The sequence below is a fragment of the Chionomys nivalis genome, chromosome 5 (assembly GCF_950005125.1).
Source record: "Chionomys nivalis chromosome 5, mChiNiv1.1, whole genome shotgun sequence".
Taxonomy (NCBI): domain Eukaryota; kingdom Metazoa; phylum Chordata; class Mammalia; order Rodentia; family Cricetidae; genus Chionomys; species Chionomys nivalis.
The window spans coordinates 84,018,266-84,044,136 of NC_080090.1; the positions used below are offsets into that span (position 1 = coordinate 84,018,266).

A 25,871-nucleotide genomic window follows, 5' to 3' on the forward strand; every position below is an offset into this window, starting at 1 on the left:
TGTCCTCTGAGTCAGTAGTTTCTTGGTTGAGGGGATAGGCACTGTGGCCCCAAGCTTTTGGTGCCCTCACCTTGTCTCCTAAAAGAACTGTTTCCAGATGTGTTTTCAGTCTGGTTAGCCTTTATATTGCCGGCTGAGGCGGGAGCATAGAACCTATCTGGGGCCAGAGGCCCAAAAACCTTCAGTGTGCAGTGACCTCAGTCCCGTCCTTATCACTGCCAAGCCACACCGTCAGGGTAAGATCTCTGGAGTGGGAGACAGCGAAGGAGAGGAAGGGACTCTGAGCACCCCAGTGTGGTGTGTCCTCATCGGCTCTTCACCAGGCAGCAGGGCTACTGGTCCACTTCCAGGGCCTGTTGCACAGGGACAGTTGCATCAGCCCATCTCCCCTTTCTACCCTCCAGGCTGCCTGCAGTGGGATCTCTGAGGCTCTTCTGGACCAGCAGAAGGAGACAAGTCTCTGCTCATCTCTTCACCCCTGACTCTAGTTCTTGCCTGACCCTCATTCTCCCATTCTCCCTGCCCCTGGCCACTCCTCCATCTTCTCTGTAGACCCCCTTCCCCAGTCCATTCTCTAAGAGACACCATTGTTTGGAGTCTGCCCTCCTAGGACAATTCCATGTCTGCCTGCGGGTTCTGTGCCCACTTGCGTGCTGATGTTTCTCGGGGATCTACTTCTTCAGCCTAGGTTGGCCCATTGAACTGACCAGTGAAGTCTGCTAGGTGGGCCCAGGAGGGCCTCACACCTTTCCCAAAGTAAGCACACCACCTTCCCTTCCACACGTCACCTTTCTGAATTTTCTATCCCAGGGAATCACGCCATTCATTTATTTCCAGAGTCTGGAAACTGGGTATCGGCTTTGACGCTAGCACCACCAATGCATCCAATGCATTGCGTTCCAGTGACTGTCCGTCCCAAGCATTCCGTAACACATCTACCTCTCTTTACTCCCCTTGCCTGTAACAGCTTTTTAGCTGGCCACTTGCTTCTTTTCTAAACTCGCCTTCCGCCCTTAACTGCAGCCAGATGGGGCTTAAGACACAAATCTAAGCAAATCACTTCTGCTTAAGATTCTTTAGTGTCAGCCCGAAGACAAAGCCCGAATTCCCACGACTCCCACTACCCACCCTGCACATCGCAGGAGAGGGCTTGCAGCTGCTCCTGCTGTTTGTTGTTGCTCTCCCTGGGAGACTGCCAGCGGCTGGCCGGCGGCGTGCTCCCGAGCCGCAGTCAACAAAGGCAGGCAGGACACCTTGGAAACACCTCTGGGACAGCAGTTCATTTCTTGGGGGCGCTAATGCCAGGTGGAGAGAGCTTATGGGCCCAGACTCCCTTTCTCTCAGGGAAGAGGCAGTATGGATGCAGTATGGATGTGTGTGTGTGAACAAGGTGCAGGATCAGTGGCACTTGGGAAGTGGCAGCAGCTTGGAAGATCTGGGGCTTAAGTTCCAACTCAGGCGCGTCTGGGTCCTGAGGTCATGAACTTTCTACCACAATTTACTTTCCCCTTCCCACTTCCTAGGTTCTTTTTGGACCATGTGGTAGACGGGTAGTTCTGAAGGAGGAAGGAACGAGGGTTCACAGATTTTTTTCCGGACCTCCTTTCCCTTCTGGGGAGGTGGGATAGCAGACAGGGCCGAGACGTGAGTAGCGCAGGTGAGCATGTGTTTGACATGAGCAGGATGCGGGTCAGAGCCAATGCAGGCAAAGCAGCTGGCTGTGGAGGAGTCTGGGCTAAGTTCTGTGCCAGAGACGGGGCGTGTGTGGCGGGGGGATGAGCCTGGGAATGGTAGGCCTCCACCATCTGGTAGTGTCTTGTGAAAGGCTGCATATTAGGGCATGCATCGCTCTAAATAAAACAATAAACTTGTTAATTTCGAGAAAGTCACGCCATGGCTAGAGCCGAGAATATCATTATTAGATTTATCTGCTACTTGCAGGTAATCTATGTCCCTGTGGTCACTCTGTGGGGGAACAGACATCTCCCTACAATGCAGAGGAGTCAGAGTCTCATGGAGAAACTGTGAAAGCTGACTATTTGGGGTGTTCATAATTTCCAGAGTTCTGGGTTGGGGTGGGGGCGGGAGGAAGGAAGAAAAGCCTCCAGATCCACGAGGCCAGGGAGTCTGGAGGCACTATTCCCCAAAGATGTTCCCCCTCTTCCATCCAGCCTAGTCCCCTTTCCTTCCTGCTCTGTCAGCTGCAGTTGACAAGAATGAAGCTGTTCAGCCTCCTCAGGGACCAACCAGGCCTTCTGGGCCAAGGCAGCTGTCTAGGCCCCCAGCCCCAGCTCCAGCCTGCTTCCCTGGCCCCCATTAACCTGCCTCTGAGCTGCGCATCTGCTAACCTGGGGTCTGAAGGGCTTTAGGATTAAAACTCTTTTAGAACATCTGGAGTGTTGGGGTAGGCGGGGCCCAACCTGGAAGGGAGAGGAGGTGAGAAGGGGGAGAAAGGAAGGAAGATGGAGGAGGAGAGGGGATGAGAAGCAGAGAGGGAGATCAGTGAGCCGTGTGCATGGGGGTGCTGATGGGGAAATGGAAGCATACTAGTCCTGGTGTCTGTCCTTTGTCATGTGGGAAAAGGTGGGGGAGGACGTGCCGAAGTGTGTACCCAAGGCTCCCGTGGCACCAGCGAGGTAACCTGTGCCTTTCATTAAAGACCACATAAAAAGCCCTGACTGCCTGGGGCAAATCTTTGTGTTTCATTGTGGGGTCCTAGTCTCTGTTATATGTTCCAGCAAAGGCAGCCGTCCCTCCTTTTCCTAGACCTGGCTTCCTCTGCCCCCAAAACTTTGCCAGAATTGTGTCTCAAGCTAAGATGTTTTCTTTTTCCAGGCTGCCATGCCTTGCTTCTCTCCTTCCTACTACAACAGCACTTCCTCCTCCAGGAAGTCTTCCAGGATGGCTCCACCCAGCTCTGGACCCTCCCGACACATGGAGACCATGCAATACCAGGGCCAGGGGACCTGTCTTTGTTAGCTTTCCTCTCTTCTTGGTCTTGGCTTTTGCATCCACAGCTGGGTGGTGGTTCTGGGCTTTGTGGGATGGAACCAAGCGCTCCTGGGGATGAAAGGGATGGTGAGAGTTCTGTCCCAGCCAATACCAGCTGCGCCAAATGTCCTGCTGGACCTGGAGTCTGCCACAGCTGCCTCTATCAGAGTTCAGAGTGAGGTCTCGGATGAGCATGTGGGTATTAGCTAGAGATCTGGATACAGTCTTAGGGACTTTGGATCCTAAATGGATCCTTGAAAATGCTGAGAATGGCCTTTATGTCCAGCCTAGGGCAAATGGCATCCATCCTGGCTCCTCCTTCTTCCTAGTAAGAACTGACAAGTATTCTGAAGCTGCTCTGCGCCTTGGAAGGAGAACGAGGCAGAGTGTTGGCCCGTGTGAGAGCTACATCAGCCTTCTGCCCACCTTTTCCCCCCTCACCCTCCATGCAGTCCTTCACCAGCCCTGACCAGGCTCTTCAAGCTCTGAGGCCCAGGCGAATATCCCCTTTCAGTGGACAGAATGCTGTGGGATTGTATAGGGTCTTTCTGTGAGAAAACTTTTATTTGGAAGCCAGCTCTGTCTTTTTCTGGAAAAGAAACGCAGATTATCTCAGCATTCTGATCCTCAGCTTTGAAATCTGTAAACTGGGAATAATAAAGAGGTCATTAAGAAGAGTAAGGAGAGGATGACTAGAGAGACTGAGCCCAACACGGGGACACCTAAGTACCAGGAAGGGGTGGACTGTGTTAGAGTTACTGCTGCTCTGTCTTCAGCCCCGTCTTACTTGGTCCCATCCATCTCCTATGGTTAACAAGGTCTACAGCTCAAGAGTTTGGGCAACTCAGAGACTCTCTGGTTATGGGAAGCTAGAGTCAGATAGACTGGTCTTTATTTATTTTTTAAATATTTATTTATTTATTATGTATACAATATTCTGTCTGTGTATATTCTGCAGGCCAGAAGAGGGTACCAGACCTCATTACAGATGGTTGTGAGCCACCGTGTGGTTGCTGGGAATTGAACCCAGAACCTTTGGAAGAGCAGGCAATGCTCTTAACCACTGAGCCATCTCTCCAGCCCCCTGGTCTTTATTTTTTTTAAGAAGTTTTTTTTTTTTTTAAAAAAAAAAAATATATATATATATATATATATATATATATATATATATATATCTATATATATCTCATACACATCGGTGTTGTCTGCATGCGTGTCTGTGTTGGACCCTTTGGAACTGGAGCTGGAGCTACAGACAGTTGTGAGCTGCCATGTGGGTGCTGGGAATCAAACCTGGGTCCTCTAGAAGAGCAGCTCTTAACTGCTGAGCCATCTCCCCATCCCTTCTTCACTTTTTAATAATTTATTTATCTTTATTTTATATGCATTGATGTTTGACCTGAATGTATGCTTGTGCGAAGGTGTCAGATCCCCCAGAACTGAAGTTACAGACAGTTCGAGCTGCTGTGTGGGTACTTGAACCTGGGGCTTCTGGAGGAGTAACCAGTGCTCTTAACTACTGAGCCATCTCTCTAGCCCTAGAGTGGTCTTTTAAGAGACTTGACTGTAAAACTAGATTATTCCAAGAAAGACAGATCCTTCCCAACCCCTGAACTCACAGCTGGAGGTCCCTCTGAGGGCCGGTTACTCCTGCAGAGAACATGTTTGGATGTTTACCGTTCTTTGGGCGGACTCGAGCCTCTTCCCTGTGATTCACCCCCTTCCAGTGCCTCAGGACACATACACAGATAACTCATGCTAGGGCAGAGTGACGGCTAAGAGGAACTGGAATACAGTGGGCACGGAGGAGCTATTGTGTGTTGACATGGGACGGGACTGTGCTGGCTTTTGAAGGAGGAGTAAGAGTTGAACTGGTGGAGGGGAAAGGACAGCTTTTGCTGGGAGAGGAGGAAGCACTTGGCAAAATGGGAAGGCGGCATTAAGGTGAGGGGAGCAGTCAGAGAAAGACAGGTTGATTTGGAGCCAGTCCGGATGGTCTTTTACTGCAAAAAGGCAGTGTATAGGAGATCTGTCTCTACATAGCAGGTCTCAGGGACCAACTGAGAACCATGACGCCTAGAGGCAACTGCAGGGTTTTCACAAAGGCACATGGATCTGAGAGGACCCAGTGGACTGCCTGTCCACAGCACATCAAAGAGGCTCTGCTGGGAGCCATGAATAAGCTTCCTCCAGAGACCGCCGTGGGATAGGTCCTAGACCACAGACAGCAGTGGCCCTGTGGTCAGCTCAAGGGGATGTGGCCTTGAGATTCCAATGCTATGACCTGGAGACAGGATGGGTGAGAGATGCAGGGGGAGATGTGATACAGAAATACCGAGATGAAGTGGGTGAAGGGTCTTCCCTGCACACCCTCAGCTGGTTCTCCAAACCCTCTGCTCCCGGCTGCAGGCTCCTTGGAGCACTCCCTTGTCGGCCCCTTTGCCTCAGAACTCCAGCAGTCTGGAACTTAATTATACACTGACGCACTTTGTTTTTTAAAAACATGTTTATTTTTGGTCTGACTCATTGTAGAAAATTTAGAAAATACAAAAAAATAGGAAGAAAATAAAAAATCACCCACAATCCTGCCACCCAGACACAAGGCATTTCTGGGTACTTCTCTGTGAACACACAAACACGGGTGCTCACCTACTGCGATGTTCTAATACCTTCCATGGGGTGGGGTCTGCTGTCACGTTAAAAATCACCGTAGTAGAATACTCATGTAAGAATTTTAACTCAAGAATTTTTTTAAAAAAATGTGATGTAATTCACAGTATAAAATTCAGCCCTATCTAACTCACAAACATTTTGCCACTCTTTGGAGAAAACTTTGCCCCTCAGTCATTCCTCACCTGCACCCCAACCTGACAGCTGCCTCTGGACTGTCCCATTCTGAACAGTTTATGGAACTGTACAGTGTGTAGATTACCCTTTGACTTATCACAGTTTTTTCAAAGTTCACCCATAATTTGTAACTGTGGTTTAATACTCCATTCCTTGTTTCGTTGATCTGTTTTTGGTTAATACAAGTCAGGGTTTCATGCTGTAGCCTAGGCTGGCCTCAAACTCAAGATCCTTCTGCCTCTGCCTCCTAATTGCTCCTTCTTTTTTATAGGTGAATAATATTCCTTATATGGATAAGCTATATTTTGACTCGCCTATGTATCTTTTGATGGTTTCCCCCTCCTTTTTTATTTTCTTGAGTTTCCTTTTGTCTCGACTTTACAGTTTTCAGAGGCTGGATTTTGCATTTCCTTAGGCCGCTGGGGGTTGAGCTCAGGGATCTGCACACCTTAGGGTAAGCACTGTAGCACTAAGACACAGCTCCAGTGTCTAGGGTTTGCCCTCTTTTCTCCAATTTATTCCTGGGTGTTTTATTCTCATTAACGCTGCTGCACACGGAACTGTTTTCTCCTTTGGGGAGACGCTGACTACAAGTACGTAGAGACAGAGTCGGCCCGTGTGTATCCCTGCAGCAAACACTCAGTACGTCTGTACCACATGCCGCCGCCTCTCTGCAGCGCTTGGTCTCTGGCTCTGATGCATTTTTTTCCCTGTGGATTTTAATTAGTTTTTTTTCCTTATTGGCAGATGTTTTAAGGGAAGGGGAAACTCGGACTATTTTTCTGTTGTTTTGCTCACCTTTCGTTTTATGACAGGAACTTCAGTTTTATTTCTTCAGCGCCCCAGCTCCTTGCCAAAAATGATCGGTGGGGACATTGACTTTACTTTGTCTATACACGGACTTGTCATTGTTTCGCATTCTTAGGAAATTTAGTCCATGCCCACAGGATTTATTACTTTTCTTAATCCAAGACATCTTTATAGATCACAATAAGCTCTTCCGCAGTTTCACTGTTCTCATTAAGGACCTATATATTTCTTGCTAGAATTGCTTCACGGTGTTTGCTGGGTTTTGTTGTGTGCGGGCTGTTTGGGTGGCTACTGCTAATGCAAAAGGAATGTTTCACACTGTCTCTTCTGCTCCTTGTTGTAGCGCTGGGGGAGTGTGCTCAGTGCTGCGTTAGCTTCTTTTCTGTGGCTGTCATGAAATATCTGTGCCCTGGCAATGTGGAAGGAAAAGTGTGGGGTTTTAGAGAGCTACTGGGAGTTGAACCCAGGGCCTCTGCAGGCAAGGTGGATGCTTCGTCACTGAGCTACAGTCCAAACACTGGTTCTGTTAGTTCACAGTTCTGGAGGAAGAACATGGTACTAGCATCTTCGCAGCTCCATTAGGGTCTTGCTTCATCACAACACGGAGGCTGGTATCACGGTTGGAGAGCACACAAGAGGGAGCACATGGTAAGGTAGGAAGCAAGAGAGATTTGGGGTTGGCTCACAGTGTTTACAACAAACCACTCTCAAGGGAACTACCCAACATCTACAACAACCACATCAGTCCTTTCCAAGTGTGGTGCTAGCAACGACCTAATAATGGCCTTCGTTCAGGCCCTTCCGTTTAAAGTTTCTCTCGCTTTTCAACATGGCCAGACTGGGGATCAGGCTTCCAGCCCTTGACCCTTTTGGGGATATAGTTAAGCTACACCCAAATCAGAGCATGTATACACATGTGCCTTTATCTGGGCACCTCATTTAATGTTCACATTAAGTCTTCAGGGTATTGCTGTTGGTTTTTTTGGATTCATAGACACAGAATATATAAGTACCTAGTATTATTTATAAATATTATTTATACTATACTTATATATAACTATATATACTTTTATAAACTAAATATAGTATTTATTTATAATACTAATAACATTATTTATTAATATTAGTATTGTTAGTATAATTTGTTAGTATAATAATAGTATTATTTATCAATATTATTTATAAATAAATTTATAAATAACAGTTATAAATAATCACTCATACCTTTCTTTTCTTATTTTGTTCTTACATGTTAGAACTTTTATGACAATGAACATATTTACCTTATTCTAGATTTTGAAAGGAAAGTCTGTAGTATTTTTCTCAGAATGTTATAATGGTGGATAACCTCTAATATGAATAGTACCTATGGTTTAGGGAAACTACTCCTTTATTTTCTTTTCTTGTTTTTTTTTTGGGGGGGAGGTTGCCTTTTTTGGGGGCAGGATTTCTTTATGTAGCCCTTGCTGGCCTCAAACTCACAGAGTTCTACCTGCCTCTGCCTCCCATGTGCTGGGCTTAAAGGTGTGTGCCACCATGACCAACTCTTGGGTGGTTTTTGAGATAGGATCTCACTCTGTAGACATTGCTAGCCTGGAACTCACTATGTAGCCCAGGTTTGCCTCAAACTTATGGCAATATGACTGCTTCAGCTCCCCAAGTGTTGGGGTACAGGCATATGGTACCTCACTTCATTTATGTGGTGCTGGACATTAATTAACCCTGGGCTTCATAAATGCCAGATAGGCAAGCCCTCTACCAACTGAGCTATAGATTATTTTATAACACTCTAGCATTATATGATAAAAAGATATTCGTCAGTAGCTATGGCCTGACAGCTTGTTTTCTTCTTTGTGACTTCCATAATCAGCTAAACTGAGGGAGTTGAGTATCATTCCCACTTCTTTGTCCCTGCGCCATATCATAAAGTGAAATTTTATTTATTTATTTAAGAGTTTGGAAGGGTTTAACGGTAAATGGCCTGGTCCCAGATCCTTCGCTTGGGAAGTACATTCTCTGCTAACGTTTATAGTTTCTTCTTTCAGTCTTTTGTCTCCTTGGTTTCTGTTCTCACCTGGCTCTGGCTTTATACTTTTCTAATTATTCGTTTCATGGAGCTTTTCCACTCTGTGCTTACCTATCACTTGACCTGGAGGAAACCCCCCATGTAACGACTTTGTTTTGCTTCCGATCATGGTCCATACTTTTAAAAAGTGCTTCACTGATAATTTCCATAGTTTCCCTGCCCTCTTCCCATTCGTCCTCCTCCTCTCTCCCTGGTACTCGGTCCCTCAAATCTGAACCATCTTGACTGTTCCAGAGTCTGAATGCTGCCTCCTCAAAAGGCACAAACACAATTTTTCTTCGAGACTCTGCTTTTTTGCAGAGGCCTAGAAGGTCTCTCCAGGCACAGAGATGACAGAGGGCTCATAACATTAAAAATCAGTGTCCCGTGCTGCCTGTGGCTTGTGGATTTTCAGCTGAGGCAGAAGGGTGGGCCTCGTTCTTTTTACTTTATTCTGCCTGAAATAGAAGCCATGAAGTCCTCATCCTCACTGCACTGAGAGGGTCCGGGGAAAGTCTTCAGTCCTGGGCTTTTCATCATAATGTCTTCCTTGATTGTTTCTCCTTCCTCCTCCTTTTCCTCTTCTTCCTCCTCCTCCTTCTCCTCCTCCTCCTCTTTCTTCTGTAATTTTTTTCTTAAGCCAACAGCTGGCTACTATATTTTCTGATCCCCCATAGTGCAAGTCTTTTATATTTGCTGGCGCAATGACTCAATTGATGTTGTCTGTTCAAGCAAGGTGACCTGAGTTTGGTTCTCAGAACCCATGTTTAAAAAGCCAGGTGTGGTGGCATGCTTGTAATTCCAGTACTGGGGAGACAGGGACAGGAAGATATGTGGATCTGGCTAGTTGGCCAGTCAAGCATCTTGGCAAGCTCCAAGATAGTCAGAGACCATGCCTCAGACATGTGGACGGTACCTGAGGAATGATGCCCAAGGTTGCCTTTTGTACTTCACACAGATGCACACATAGATGACTGTGCACTCACAAACATGCATACTCACGAAATATGCAGAAGATGTACACACAGAGAGAATGCATTTGTATGAACTGCATGAACGATTGCCCAACTAACTAGCTATATCCTTGCACCAAAATGGTCTATGATATAGCTCTGCTTCTTTCTGGCATGCAGTATCTAAGAGATTGCCTTTAACATTTACTTTGAGGACAGCATACTTCCTTATGAGCAATTATGATTATTTTATTTCATTTTTTTTCCTTTAAAGTTGTTTTTTACATTTATCCATTTGTACATACTTGTACATGAATGGAGTACCCGTGGTGGTAGAGGAAAACGCTCGCGACTCAATTCTCTCCTTGCACCATGTGGGTCCCAGGGATTGAACTCAGGTCAGCAGGCTTGGCAGCAATTCCCTTTACCTGCTGAGCTATCTTATCAGCCCTTGTTTGTTCCTTAGCCTCACAAGTGAGATTTGCCATATTTTATCCAGGCTTGAATCATTTTTTCATGGATCCAAGATTGCTTGCAACACAAAGAACATTTTAAACCTATAATGTTTTTCAGTCTCATTATTTTTGTTCTTTTATGGTGATCATATACGTCCGCTCCATTTTCTCCGCGTGAATTCTTTGCGCTATTACAGGGTCCAGTGCCACAGACCCAGCTCCCCCTCCTGTTTATCTCATCTCCATCCCCATCACTTTCATCTCATTGTCCCTTTGTTCGGAGTTCAAGGAAACATTTCATGCTTGCCCTCCCTGTGTTCATTCAGGTTTTTTGAGGAGCCAGGTTTATTCTTTGTCGCTTACAATATGAATCTGAATGTTGCTTTCAACTTCCTTCCTGGCCGCATTCCCGTATCCCACCTAGCTCCATTTGTTTGCATTTGTCTTTGAAAGGTCCCTTTATTTGTTTCCCCGTTTAACTTTCTTCCTCTATCTCAGCCTTTCTTCTTTTTATTGATTTTTGTTCCTACTTCATAGGGTTTATGATTACTCATGCCTTACTGAGGATATCACACAACTTCTGCTGCCCTGCCACTTATCCCGGGAACAGTCGCCTTCTGAGATGTCATCTGGGTTTTGAAGACCACCTTGTCCTTGTGTTTAATCTTTTTTTCAGAATTAAGAGAAAACATTGCTCTTTTGTTTTCTCCCACCTTATATTTTAAATGTTTTAATTTTTTTGAAAAACACATATAACATAAAATGAATCATTGTAATTATTTTTTAATTATTTTAAATTGTGTGTACACACACACCTGCATGTAAGTGTAGGTGCTGAGGGAGGTCAGAGGGGTTGGATCCCCTGGAGCTGGAGCTACAGGGGCTGTGAGAGGCGTGATGTGGGTGTTGGGAATCAAACTGGGGCTCTCTGCAAGAACGGTACTTGCTCTTAACCACGAGTCATCTCTCTGACCTGCTTAGCTAGTCTTTAAGTGTACAGGTTCAGTGTGTACTGAGATGGCTCAGCAGGTAAAGGTACTTGCCCCCAAGCCTGGCAACCATGCTCCATCCTCAGGATCCATTGTAGAAGGAGAGAACTGACTCTCACAGGCTGTGCTCTGCCCTTTGCATGTGCATTCTGGTATACTCACATAACAAATGTGATTTTGAAATTAAAAAATAATTTCCTTCCACTTAAGGCTTAATAATCATCCACTGTGCATTTAGGATTAAATTGTCTATTTATTTACCTCCTGGTGGGTTTGGGGATGTTGGCTCCATGCATAGCTGAGGCTGTGAATACAGTGTACACATCTCTTTGGGTCTCTGCACACATGTGTGCTTCTTTTTCCTATTTCTTGATAGGCATTTTGGGGACAGATGTTCAGAGGTTACATTGCCCTGTCTTAATGAACACAACTTGAGAGTGAGTGTGCTTTCTTTGTTTGCTTCATTTCCTCTGGGCGGGAGGCGAGGAACTGTCTGTGGCTGAGGCTGAAGGTCCTTGGGATCAGTCCGTTAGGACTGTGGATGGGCTGAGTAGAAAAGGGGATGGCACCTGGTGGGCTCCAAAAAGACATCTTAAGCAAAGATTTGAAGAGATGAGGGTGAAGCAGTTTTAAAAGGGCCACCGCTCCGTGAGAGCGCCAGGATGAAGAGCTATGAATTCTGGGGTGGGAGTATCGACAGAGAGGCATATTCGCATCTGAAGCGGAGAACGGGAGAATGAGAAATGAGTCCATTCAGGGCCAAGCTAAAGAGGCTCTAGGTGACTGGCAGCCATGGATGCTGCTGAGTGTGGCAATAATTCCATAGTCTATGTGATTGGGAGATGGATAGATGGGTGATATATGGCTGGAAGGATGAACAGGAGATAGGGAAGCCGGGAAAGAGGAAATTAGAATCTTGCAGGTGTAACCTCTCCAGTCTCCCACAGTTTAACAGGGAGGAGAAAACGGGTTATTGGAAAGCCTGGAAAGCCAGAATTAATATGAATTTACCCTTTCTTCTTCTCTTGTTTCTTCCTCTAGAAGTGTTAAGATGTGGTTTGGAACTGGGTGATGGTGGCGTACTCTTTAATCCCAGCACTCAGGAGGTAGAGGCTGACAAATCTGAGTTCAAGTACACCCTGGGCTACAAAGTGAGTTCCAGGATGGCCAGGGCTACACAGAAAAACTGCCTAAAAAAAACAAAAAGATTTTTAAAAAACGTGGTTTGGTTTTATTCCCCCTTGCACCTTTACTGCAGAGCCTGCTAATAGTATCTTTAAAACCCTGGGCTGTCGCTCATAGTCCCTAAACTCTGACATCACTGTCCCCGAGTCTGGAGAGTCATGTTGGGGAAAACCCCCATTTGCTTTTCTCCTCCACCGACCACAGCTGCCTTTGCCAAGGGCAGGCACCAGGCCCAAGCAACCACAGAACTCAGCTCCCAAACACATCTCAGACTGCCAGGCAGGTCCCCAGAAACCAGCCTGTAGTTTGGGATCCAATAGAGATAGGATAGCTTTTCGCCGTCCCCACCCCCGGATTCCGGGATTGTCACCCACAAAGCTGGCCTTCTGCCTAGATCTGTAGGTCCATGTCTTCGGGGGAAGCTCATGAAGGCTAAAGAGTCTCCTGCAGCCTTCCTCCTGTAGGGCATGTAATTATTTTTATATATTGCTGCCGAATAGAACACAAGGAATGGCTTGCAGGAACACTCAGGTAGCCGCCTTTGATGTGCACAAAGGAAGCGTCTGCTCTGTCTCCCGGGGCTCTTACACACCCATCAATTCTCCTGACAGATGGAGGGGAAGGGTGGCTTGAGCATTAGCATGGCTTGGAGAATGAGTTGGAATTGCCTTCATGTTAATATCCTACTTTTGATCTATTGGAAGGCTGACAGTGAGAGGGAAGGCATCTCACTAGGTGACATAAATCAGAACTGATGAAATCCCTCTACTCGGCAGAGTCAGCCCTTCCTTGTGTGGGGCAAGGGAGAGGAAAGGGATCTCCACCCCAAGACCTCCCTGCTCCTGCAGTCACTGCTGGGAACACACAGAAACTCAGACACACGGGGCTCCTTTTACTTCTACTCACCCCATTCTCTGCAGGTTCTCATCCCAAGTTTCTGGTGGCTCAGGTGGCCCCCTCTCTGTTCTTCAGTCCCTGTCTCCGTGGGACCCACCCTCTAGGAATGATCAGGCTCCAGATCTCCAGGGTTTAGTCTGAGGATGCTTCTACATGAGTGTGCTCTCTGTGAGGTCCTAAGTTAGGTTCCAGATGTGGAGGTCATGGCTGGGAGCCATGGGAGGGGACTCAAATGTTGGGTGTCTTCAAGGAATGGCTCTTGGAACTCAAGCTTTTCCCGAGATCCTGCCAGCAACAGGAACTGGGAAAAGGGAGCATTAGGACAGTAGACTCATCCACAACCTGCCATCTTCTTGTTTCTGCCATATCTTTAGTCTGTGACTTTGGTCAAGTCTCTTGGTCCCTCGGAGATACCTGGCTAATCGGGGTCACTTTCAGCTCTCGTTTCTATGACTCTGGTCCCTTCCTCTTTTCTTCTTCTTCTTTGTTTTGTTTTTTGAGACAGGGTTTCTTTGTAGCTTTTTGGATCCTGTCCTGGAACTAGCTCTTGTAGACCAAGCTGACCTCAAACTCACAGAGATCCGCCTGCCTCTGCCTCCCGAGTGTTGGAATTAAAGGCGTGCACCACCATCACCCAACGACTCTGGTCCCTTCTTAACAAGCAGTCCTCTGGATGGTGCTAGAAGCGCTCCTAACTTCCCTTTCTTGCATTGCTAGAGATGGAACCCGGGGAACCAAACATGGAAGGTTGCTCTCTACCTGGGTAGTCTTTAGTACTCAGCTGAACTTGACCAATAAAGTGCACATACTTGGTGGCAAAGGACGTCCGTGGTAGAGCACTTGGCTAGCCTGTTCAAGGCTGTGCCTTCAATCTCCAGTATCCCCCCATCCCGATCCACTTTGGAAAGGTTTAGGGAATGATGTAATATAGTTCCTCATTCTAGGGCTTTTCTAGTATAGTGGAGAAAAAAATAATCAAAGTAAGCGCTGAGGTAAAGACACTTGGAGATCCAGAGTTAGTCTTCATCTTCTCCCACCTTGATTGACATCCTTCCCAGCTCCCTGGGTCTCTGGCCTTCCTTCATTCCATGTCTGCACCTCATTTCCAGAAACTTCACTCAAAAAGCTGTTCTCTATGAAAAGAATACTAAGTAATACTTGCCAGGTTCTTAAAACAATAGCAGGCAGATTCTACTCTGTAAAAAGGGAATACTGTCCAAATGGTAGGACTTCAGTCATCTTGAGATGCTTATAGGATGGTGTGTGTGTGTGTGTGTGTGTGTGTGTGTAGCTGACAGCCCGAGCCTCAGCATCGCATCATACACTTGAAAGCTGGTCTGCTCAACAAGTGTCTGTCTGGGACACGGGGACAGATTTTGTCCTAAGGCTTAGGCTCCTTGAGGGGTACAGCCCCAAGAACCCTTCTTCTTGGGCTCACCCTGTCCAGGTGAAGAAACTGAACCTAGGGAGAAGAAAGGAATGTACTGGAAGTCACAGAGCTCTGTGTCTCAAAGAAACAAGACCCCAGCAGTCACCTCCTGGGCTGCATTCGTAGCTTCAGCCTCCCGGATCCCTATGGTTATAAAGCAGGTACAGCACACCCCCAAACCAGCACATTCTCCTTCTGGCTGCCTGTATGCCACACCCCCAAACCAGCACATTCTCCTTCTGGCCGACTGTACACCACACCCCCAAACCAGCACATTCTTCTTCTGGCCGCCTCTCCCTCTTCTTGTGACTTCTCCCCTCTGTGTCACACAGCAGCTTCTGCTCCTATTCACACAATGGGTTTTCTCCTCTCCCCTGGAGGCCTCTGGCCAGAAGGCTCTACATCCTCCCACTGCCGGACACTGTCCCCCTTTTACCTGAAGGGACTTCGGTTGTCCTTAAGACTCACTGTGAATGTCACCCTCTCACTTCTCTTGGGAAGCTTGGCCTAGCTCCCTGTCCTAATACCACACTGATCACTTTGTCCCCTCTTCAGACACACCCCGTCCTCTCCAGGACGTGGGCACACTTACACTGTCTCACAACCAGTTGCCTGTGTGTTCACTTATGTACTGTGAGTTTCAAAAGAGCAAGAACCAAATCTCATCTGTCCCTGGAACCCTGATGTCTCACACAGAACCTAATTTCTCAGAGCTGTCCAGTCTGAGAGCCACCACCAACTTTAGCTGTCAATGAAAATGAAATAAAGAAAACACTGATGTGTCGGTAATGTGACATCACCATTTCCCTGGTCACAGAATGTTCTTTTTTATTTTATTTTTGGTTTTTTGAGACAAGGTTTCTCTGTAGCTTTGGTGCCTGTCCCGGAACTAGGTCTTGTAAACCAGGCTGGCCTTGAACTCACAGAGATTCGCTGTCTCTGCCTCCTGAGTGCTGGGATTAAAGGCTTGTGCCGCCACCTCCCGGCCACAGAATGTTCTATTTGACAGTTTTTCCCTAAACACCAGGGACTCAGTCATCAGGTGCAGAAGGGAGGGTCTAGGGAATCTCTCATTGCCTAGATTGCATGTGCATTGGTACCTGGCACAGAGAAGATGTTGGATGGGAACTTTCTGGGTGTAGATTCCTAGCACATGTTCTAGGCTTGGTTACTATTTCTAGAACCAATATTCTGCCTGGTCTTTATTTGGAAAAGACTGCAAGCGTCACTGCCCGAGGGCCTGCACGGGGACTGCCCTCCTGAGCTGAGACACCAGGTAGGGCCTTGCAGGACAAGCTCGGGTTCTCACACCTGCACAAGGGAAGACTTGTCAGTAGCCTGGGTTGCATGGAAGGGCTCTGCTTCGAGGGTTACCCAGCTCTTCCCTTGGACAGAAATAAGAGGCTCTTACTGAGGCCAGGGTGGGCTTCTCCGCCACCTGCCCCCAGCTCAGGGTTAACACCACACCTTGGGTAATCTTTCTCCACTCCAGCATGTGAGCCACCGCCACCCTTTCCTGCTTCTGCCGCCTCCTCTCCGGCTTCAGCTTTGGCTCACACCCCCGCAAACCTTGACTCTTCCCGAAGTGCCTTCCTGCTCCGGGCATTTGCTCCTGCTGTTCTTGCTGCCTCTCCTGCTCTTTCTCTAACACTGCACCATCAGAAAATCCCTAGCGCTACCTCGGGATCTGGTTCAAATGCCACCTCCGCTGTGAGAACTTCCTGGATTTCTCACAGGGGAAGAAAAGATTGGACCCTGGCTCTGACTCCAGGAGTGTTTTCGACAAGCTAGATCAAAGAACGTGTAGCTATGGATTTAAAGCCAGAGGCTTTGGAATCAGACCAATGGCTTCCCCTCCCTGAGCCTCTCTCACTGGATGCAAAGGACTGGGGTAAAGATTAAGTGGGATCGAATGTGCGCATTGCTTGCTACACCTGCCAGTCAGCTCGTTCTCACTGCACGTTAGCCAGGCCTATATAGCCTTAGTAAATCATAGAGTAAATAGACTCAGGATTTCTGTGGTGGGGAGATCATGTGTTACTCGGAGTTGATTCGCAGAACTGAGCGCAGCACAGACAACACTGGCATAAAAGGATTGTTGAGTTTAATCCATTGGTTGGATGCTGTCTGTAATGAGGGGCATTTAAGGCTACCAGATAGGGCAGCAGGCAATACACAGGGCCGCGGAGCTTTACAGAGGTCTTCCTGACAGAAGAGCCTTGGAGTAGCGTCAGTATCAGAGGCAAAGACACTCAAGTACCCGTGCCTAAGCTGCCTGAGTCAGGCACAGTCTTAGTCCCCGGATAGATAGTACTTATGCCAAGCCGGGCCAGGGCATGCCATGCATAGAGAGCCCACACCCATACCATGGGAGCCCTGTGGCCTCTGTACAGAAGCTGGCACCTGGTACAGAGGCTAGTGCTGGGGCGGGAGCCAGAGGCCCTGCTGCCTGTGGAGGCCTGGGGCTCCTCCTTGCTGCTCTGCAGGTGCTGGCCTGCTTCTCCTGGAACCCTTACCTTCCCTGGCAGGCTTTGGTCAGGGCTGTTGGTCCCTCCAGGCAATCAACAGCTCCTATGGAGAATATTTTCCCCACAGAATAACCATTTCCATAGTGTCTGCCCCAGCTCACCTTTCTCCATCCTCCCATCATCAGAGCCTAAAAATCCTCCACTCCATTTCCCCTCCTCCCTCCATTCTCCTGCTTACCACTGAAGCTCAGTCTGTGCCCCTCTTGAGCTGGAGGTAGGGTTAGAGATGAAAATGTAGGCGTGGGTCTGCCCCAGAACAATCGACAATCACTTGAACCTTCCTTGTCGTCAAGGACTCTCCCCTCCTATTTCCTCCTACTCTTCACAGTGCCAATTAGGAAAGGAGAACAGAAAGGCCCACTACTCCTGGGGAAGTTTTGAGTCAAGTTTAGTGCTGTTTTTACATTTATTTATTTGTTTGTTTGTTTGTTTGTTTGTTTTTGGTGGTGGTGGTTGGGGGTCTGTGCCTTCATGTCCCAGGCTGGCCTGGAGCTCACTCTGTAATCTGGGCTGGTCCCATATCTTCAGCCCTGTTTCTGCCTCCCAAGCGCTGAGAATGCATGCACGACCCAGCATCCTCAGGATCACCTTGAAATTCTTCGTGATTTGTTCAACAAGAATGTCACTTGCTTACTCATTTTGCATTGGGTCTTGAAAATCATACAGTTGGCCTTGAGGGTCAGAGATGGATGACTTCAAAGAGAGAAGAGGCAGCCAGGCCGGGCTAGGCGTTAGAGCAGAGAAGTTTGCCAGTCTGAGTGGCCAGAGTTTGATCATTGATGGTTGTTAGCTAAGGGTCCCCTCTCTGAACTTGTATGTCTGAAATAGAACCTCTGTTCCCTTCTTTCTCAAAAAACAAAACAAAGCAAACATGAAAAACAAACAAAAACAAAAAACGGGTGGATCAGTGAGAGCAAGGACCATTCAGAGTCCTAGGATTGGCAGAAGGGCTTTCTTCCAATGAAGGGGCAATGTCGTAAAGGCCCCTTCTAATTGGATGAGAAGTGGAGTCCCCTCTCCAGATGTGCCAAGCCGTGGGAAGCCTCCTTCAAACCACTTTCCCTCCTGAATTTTGCTCTCAGCCTTTCTGCTCTTGGAGACCCTGCCCAGTATTTGCTGCATTCTGTCATATCATGTGGCTTAGCTGGAGAGGAGACCTAAATCATGATCAACCTGAGCAGGACAAAAGAGATGGATGCTAGTTCTGGCTTCTGAGCTGGCTTCCCGGTCTCGCCTGGGCCAGCTGGCTTTTAGATTCCAACCAGTGTGGTCTCAGAAAGCAAGAACAAATGTCAGATACCAAACCTGGAGCTTTCCTGGCAGGGGCTGGAAAGATGGCTTAGTGGTTAAGAGCCCCGCTGCTTTTGCAGAGGACTCAGGTCCAGTTCCTAACATCTACGTGGTGGTTCACAGTCACCCACAACTCCAGTTTCAGGGGAACTGATGCCCTCTTCTGTCCCCTGTGGACATTGTCTACACATGACGAACATGCATGCATGCAAGCAAAACCCTCATAGACATTTTTTAAAAATTAATAAACCTATTAAGAATCTCTGGAGAGTTCATGTGTCAGCTAGAGACCTATAGAGGAAAGTTCCAGAAAAGTTCCCTTATATCTATCTACTTCCTTGTGTCTGTAAGAGCTTCTGGTTTCCTACAGCTGAGAGACACGTCTTGGCCTTATTGTCACACATTTTGTTTTCTGTCTGTCTGCCTGTCTGTCTATTATCTGTCTGTTCATCCATCCATCTACCTATCTACCCACCTCCTTTTGTTTACTTGAGACAAGGTCTCTTGTAACCCAAGCTGACCTCAAACTATGTAGCTGAGAATGAATTTGAACTGACTTCCTGCCTACACTTCCCGACCACTGGGATTACAGATGTGCCCTACGAGTTTTACATGGTGCTGGGGACTGAAACCTGGGCTTTGTACATGCTAGGCAAGTGCTCTACAACCAGCCACATCCCAAACCCCTGACTCGTAGAGCAGAAAGAAGTCCTGAATTTGAGTTCCAGACTTGATGCTCCATGTGGCATTTCCCTTGATAGGGTTTATAAGATCCTGGTGTGACATGAGAGAGGCCAGCGTCCTTCCAGTCCCCATATAATGTGGTTCAGAGCTTACACAGTTCGAGCCACCCTTTGTGAACTGTTTCCCGGGTGTCTAATCTGGAATTCTTCAGCTACAACCTTTTCCCTGTTAGGTCCTCTACTCCCTTTGGTCGTGGCCTTGTCCCTTGTGGGGGAGATGTCCTGGAGCTAGACCCTCTTCCCCAGTCTGTTGCCTCTACCTCAGCAGGAGGCTGAGGAGTAGGAAGAGCGGCAGGACCCTGGAGATGTTAAACGTTTCCCCAAAGCCCAGACAAGACCCAACTGGCCTGCCCTATCACCGCAGGGAAGAATTCTAATCGGAAAGCACTGGAGGGGCCAGGCCCACGTGGGGGAGAGGCGCGCTGTTGATTTTATTCCAGCGCTTAATTGGTATAATTGCTCTCTTCCGCCTGCCAAACCAGAGTCGGGGTTGGCTCTCCCACCTGCGGGCGGGCGGGCGGGCGGGAGCAGCTCTGAAAGTTCTTAGTCCCCAGAGGCAGGTTCTACTGGCTGTACAGGAGTCCCCAATACCCACTTTCACTCCCAGATGCCCTACCCCAGAGGACTAGGCGCCCCAGAGGAGCCTGAACCCTGCCCCAAAGTGGCTGGGAGGGTTTCTGCAGAAAGTGCCCATCTTATGAGGGAACCAGGTGAGGAAAGGGTGGGAGAGATTTCTCTGCAGCAGAGTGCGGACCATGCAAGTCTCAGGCGATCCTGGGCAGGGCGGGTGGTGGGGGGAAAGAGGGGAAAGAAAAGAAGGGAGAGATTAGGGTCAGTTTGCTGTGCTTCTCTGGGGCCGTCTCCTCTACACCTCCGGACGCCTTGAATCACTTGAACACAACACCGTGGGTTATCCTTACAGTCAAAGCCTCCAAGACCTAAGGTTGCCAAGTGCCCTGTTTCTCCCTGGGATCCCCAGAGCGCCCCTAGATAGGCTATCTGTTAAATGGACAGAAGAAAACGGGAAGCGGGGAACAACGGAGGATACCAGTGCCACACACAGGCTAAAAGGAGAGGATACGAGGCTGCATCCAGCAGTTAATCCCCCACTCTCCATACAGGATCAGAGTTGCCAATATTTTTCCAGATTTATCATATTGGGGCTCAGAAGTTGAAAGTACATGTTACTCTTGAAGAGGACCCAGGTTTAGTTCCCAGTATCCACATGGTTCACAACCATCCCTAACTCCAAATCTAGGGGACCTGACTCCCTCTTCTGACCTCCATGGGCACCAGGCATGCATGTAATCCACTTACACACATGCAGGCAAAACACTCACACACATAAATAAATCTAAAATTAAAAAAAGATTTATTTCATTTTTAGATGATGTGTGTGTGTGACTTGTGTGTGTGTGTGTGTGTGTGTGTGTGTGAGTGTTGGTGCCTACAGAGACTAGAGTCATCAGATCCCTTTAAATCTGGACTTACAGACAGTTGTGAGCTGCCTGACATGGGTGAGGGGACCCAAACTCAGCCCCTCTTCAAGAGCAGGATGTGCTTTTAACTACTGCACCATCTCTATGCCCCCATAAATAATCTTGCCAGTCAGTGACATACTTACACTAAAAAGTTATTCTTCCTTTTTCTGATATTTAAATTTTACTAGGCACGGTTTTAAATACTTCATGGGACATTTTTTTGCTATTTTTTCATTTACATGAAATTAAAATTTTTGGATAGCAGGACTGGAGAGATGGCTCAGCAGTTAAGAGCACTGACTGCTCTTCCAGAAGACCTGAGTTCAATTCCCAGCAACCACGTGGTGGCTCACAACCATCCAAAATGAGATCTGGTGCCCTCTTCTAGCCTTCAGGCGTACATGCAGGCAGAACATTGTATAATTAAATCTTAAAAATAAAAAGTTTTAAAAATATTTTTGGATAGCATATATGCTGTTATTGTTGCTTGTGAGACAGGGTCTCACTTTGAAGCCCAAGCTTGCCTTGAACTCATTATGTAATCCAGGCTGGCCTTGAATTCTTGTTCTTCCTGCCTCTGTCTCTAGGTGTTTGTATTTCAGGTGTGTACCACCATACCCAGCTGGCAGCATGTGTCTGAATTCACCATACCCAAGAGTCTTGGTGCTGGGTCTGCTCCATCACAGAGCCCTGCTGACACGGGTGGAATGTGTGGTTTCCCTCACCACCCAAACAGGAATGCAGACTAGAATGATCATTTCCATGTTCTTGCCCTACTTTTTCTCGGCTTGCCAATTGGCTTGATTTTCCACTTTGGCATTTCCCTGTCCCCGGGTATAAGGAACAGGGTTACAAACACCTGTTCTTCCAAGGCCTAGAACAGCTTTGCCGTAATACTCTGGGAGATGGGTGACCTGTGGAGGCATCCTGGCTTTCTGCCTGAGGAGAAGGAGGCCTGAAGGCTCCTGACATCTGTCCTTCCTGGGGAGGTGATGAGAAGGAACCCTGTCTAAATGAGGTTGAAACACGCTAGACCCCAGAAGTCTCCGAATGCTAAATGAGTAGCCTGGTTGCTGTGGGCCTACCCAAGCTCTCCTGCCCGTGGGTTGCACAAACCGTGGGAGATGAACTGGTCAGGACTGTGGTGCACACATGGAAGTGTGCAAGGCATGTGTGTAGGCACACTTGGGTGTTCACACAAACCAATCACAGAGAAGTGATTTCCTGGGGTTGGCAAGGTGCCTCAGTAGTAAGGACACTTGCTGCCAAGCCTGATGACCCGAGTTCAGTCTCCTGAGGTGGATCCCTGAGATCCACATGGTGGGAGGAGTGAACTCACTCCTGAATGTTGTCCTCTGACCCCAACACGTGTGCCCACAAACATACAAATCAATACATAAACAAATGCAAAACAAGTTGTCTTTTTATTATTGTTATTTGGATTTTTAGATGTTTTATTTTTTATGTGCATTGGCGTTTTGACTGCGTATATGTCTGTATGAGGGTGTCGGATCCCCTGGAACTGAAGTTACAGACAATTGTGAGCTGCCATGTGGGTGCTGGGAATTGAACCTGGGTCTTTTGCAAGAACAGCAGTGCTCTTAACCACTGAGCCATATCTCCAGCCCCAAAATTTAACATATTTTTTTGGTGGTTTTTCAAGATAGGGTTTCTTTGTAGCTTTGGAACCTGTCCTTGAACTAGTTCTTGTAGACAAGGCTAGCCTCAAACTCACAGAGATCCGCCTGCTTCTGCCTCCGGAGTGCTGGGATTAAAGGCGTGCACCATCACTCGGCTCTATGATGATGATGATGATGGTGATGATGATGATGATGACGATGATGATGTGACTTCCATTCATTCTAGGCAACCCTCAACACACACACACACACACACACACCCTGTCCCATTTCCTGTCTCCTTAAGTAGGTGAGCAGGTTCTCACCTCCCCTGATGTGCCTGGGTTGCCAGCCTCACACAATGGGAAGGCACATGGATTAAAGTGACAGCAAACCAGAGTTCAAATCTCATGTCTCTGACTCACGAGATGAGTGACTTAGCAGCCCAATCGCTGTAAAGTGGACTAGTTTGACACATCTTGTGGTCGTGTTGAGAGGACACAGGTCACCTACTTGGACCTGGCTCTGTACCTGGCATATGACAAGTTCTCATAAAGGAAAACGGTGACAGCTGGTGATGTCTTGGTCATCACTGCAGAGTTACTTTCACTTCAGGGAATGCGGCATCACCTACATGGGCAAGCCAGACTCCATGGCTCTGAAAATTTACCCATTAGGTAGGCAGTTGAAGAGGGCAAAGTTCAGCCCTGTCAGAGTAGAGGGGTCCCAGCTTTCCAGTCTCCTAGATAGTGTTTGCCCCTTTGAGGGTATAAGGAGCAGGTGGTGCTAGAGATGGATCACAGAGAATGATGTACATCCTCAGGGAGGCAATTTTCTTTGCCTCTGTCTAGAAGGTGGAGATCTTCCTTCTGCCAGTGCAGGGGGCAAGTCCATTATATATCCTTGGGGTGGGCAGGGTTGGGGAAATGGCATCCTCAGGGCAGGGAGCTAAGGATGCAGGGGGAAAGACTAGTCATTGCAGATGGGCGATGGCTTCTGTGTTGGCTCCAGGAGGAGAAGTTGGGGTCATAAAAAGAAATGTCATAAAGGATCAAGAATTGTGGGTTGGAATACGGGAACTTGAAAAGGTGGGATACATGAAGAGTGGTCCTTCAGAGTGCCTGTTGGACGCCTGGCTTTCTAAACCCGGCTCATCCTAAAACTTGATCTGCAACCTACATTGGACTGATCTTTCTCCATCCTCTTTTCCTTCCACCAGGCGCCTGGATGCCAACCTCATCTCCCTGGTCCCCGAGAGGAGCTTTGAGGGGCTGTCCTCTCTCCGCCACCTCTGGCTGGATGACAATGCACTCACAGAGATCCCTGTCAGAGCCCTCAACAACCTGCCTGCCCTCCAGGCCATGACCCTGGCTCTCAACCACATCCACCGCATCCCTGACTATGCCTTCCAGAACCTCACCAGCCTGGTGGTGCTGTGAGTGCTGTTGGCGTCCCCACCACCAGTGGGGGTGGGAGGCTGCATGTTCCCTCCAGCTGGGCCAGGAGCTTTGCTCTTCTCTGCATGTTGTCAAGCCTTCTCGTTTCAGTTTCTGCTCTGTAGATTATGAATATGACCATCACTTGCTGACTCCATAGGATGATCTCAGAGCCAGGTGACATTAAGCCCAGAGAAGTATTCTGAAGGTCACTACAGGGACAAAGCATTATTATAATTAGAAAGCAGAAAATAACCATCCCAAGCTAATTGGAATATAAATCGAGGGTTTTTTTTTTTTTTTTTTTTTTTTTTTTTTTGTAATTCCCACCACATTTGACAACCTAAAGATGCAGCCATACGCTTTGGCATAGGGATAGAATAAATCCATCTAATTTTGCAGGCCTACAGAAGCAGGAAAGGCCATCACATGTAATTAGATGTCAAAGCCCCAGCAGGGTAATTACCTGGGAGATAGCATCCCTGGCAGGGATAGGGGCTGGGGTTAACTCTGCCTTCCTAGTGGGAACTTTACAGTGCAAATTAGCTTCTAGCTAATTGCTATGAATGATTGGTAAGTTCATAGTCTAATTACTAAGGGCTTGGAGGTCATGTGTAATTGCTCTGGGTTACATACTAATTGTTGCAGGAACATATATGTTAGTGACTCGGCTAAATGGCAGCATTGCCTCTTTTGTTCTTGGAAATCTGGTGCGGTTTCCTAGGTCAGCGTGAATGGATGATGCTTAGTTCCATGTGAGAGTAGTGATTTATTTGTCTATTGTTCTGTCTCGGGAACTTAGAAAGTGAACACAAATGTCCCATGGAGTACTGCCTTCCACCAGAATGGCCATACCTTCCGCCCTTCTGGGAGTCAGTGGGGTTGGTTTTAGCTTTGGTGATGTCCCTGTGACCTCACATGGGAATGGGGTTGAGTCTTTGTGACAGAGAAGATGACTGGAAAAATGAGAACTTTATGATGGGTCCCTGCTACATGGGCAACAGAGCTTATGTGTGTGTGTGTGTGTGTGTGTGTGTGCGCGCACATGTGCGTATGTGTGCGTGCACGCTGAAGGTCACAGAAGGATGAGACAGAGCTGCTGGTCTGGAGGGGCTTACAGTCTACTTTCCCCTATGAGGAAAGACAAAGCAGTTATATGACTTTCGCTGCTATAGCTTAGGTAGTAAAGACAGATTCATAGCACAGGAGCAGTGCGGGGGAGGCCACACAACTATGGGTGGGTAAGAAGAACACATCACAGGGTAGGCAGGATTGGGGCTGGACATGGAGAGATAATGGGTTGGACAAGCAAAGAGAACTGGATCATTAAAGGTATGGAGGAGGAGCCAGGCACTGTGAGCTGTGGCGAATGGGGCTGTCCAGCTGTAGCAGAGCCCTTGTGCAGAGGGTGGGGTGGAGGAGGGAAGACTGAACAGGTAGCTTTGGGACAGACGATGACCTTTATTTGCCAGTTGTGGAGGGAGTCTTGCAGGTTTTCAAGCAACCATTAAAAGTGGATGTTTTAGGCAGGCTAAAGTAAAGGACAGATGGGGACACATGGAGACCAGAGACAGGAAAGTTTGTTCTGAGGCTCTGGTGTTTCAAAGCAGCAGAAAAGATGAGTGGGTGGGTGCAACTGTAAGGAGCTTGTTGAAGGAAGAATTGATCTATCTCAGAGGTTTTCACGGGATGGAAGACCAAGTTGAATAGGAGTCATGGCTGACTTGGTTGGAAGTTAGGAAGCTGGAGTGAAATTCAAGTCTAATATAGGTCTGCAAGGTGTGGGGGTCCCATTGAGGGACAAGGGACTAAAGGAGAAAAACTTGTACAGAGAAGCAAACCTGAAACAGACCAGGTCCCTTGGCACAGGGAGTATCACTTCTCTTTCATCAGTGTGAGAAGAGAAAACTTGAGCGGGAGGTGATGTTGAAGGGAAAAAGGACTGGAGGATGCTGTCCTGGGACTTTGAGAGACGCTGTGGGGAAGCCCAGGAGGCAGATATGGAAAGATAACCACAAGAGGAAGCAAGAGAAAAGTTTTTAAAACCAAGGGATAGGCTATGTGGTGTGTGCCTGTGCCTGGAATTCCACAGCCTGGAAGGCTGCGGCAGGAGGATGGCAAGTCAGAGACCAGTGTGGGTTTTATAATGAGGT

General features: G+C 47.7%; 1 protein-coding gene across 1 annotated transcript in view; it reads left to right on the forward strand.

The window, feature by feature from the left end:
- Positions 1 to 25,871, forward strand: part of Lgr6 (leucine rich repeat containing G protein-coupled receptor 6) — a 118,943-nt gene that overhangs the window by 51,098 nt on the left and 41,974 nt on the right. The window contains exon 5 of the mRNA XM_057770622.1: positions 23,502 to 23,717. Within this exon, the coding sequence (XP_057626605.1) occupies positions 23,502 to 23,717 (216 nt within the window). The remainder of the gene's footprint in view (positions 1 to 23,501; positions 23,718 to 25,871) is intronic.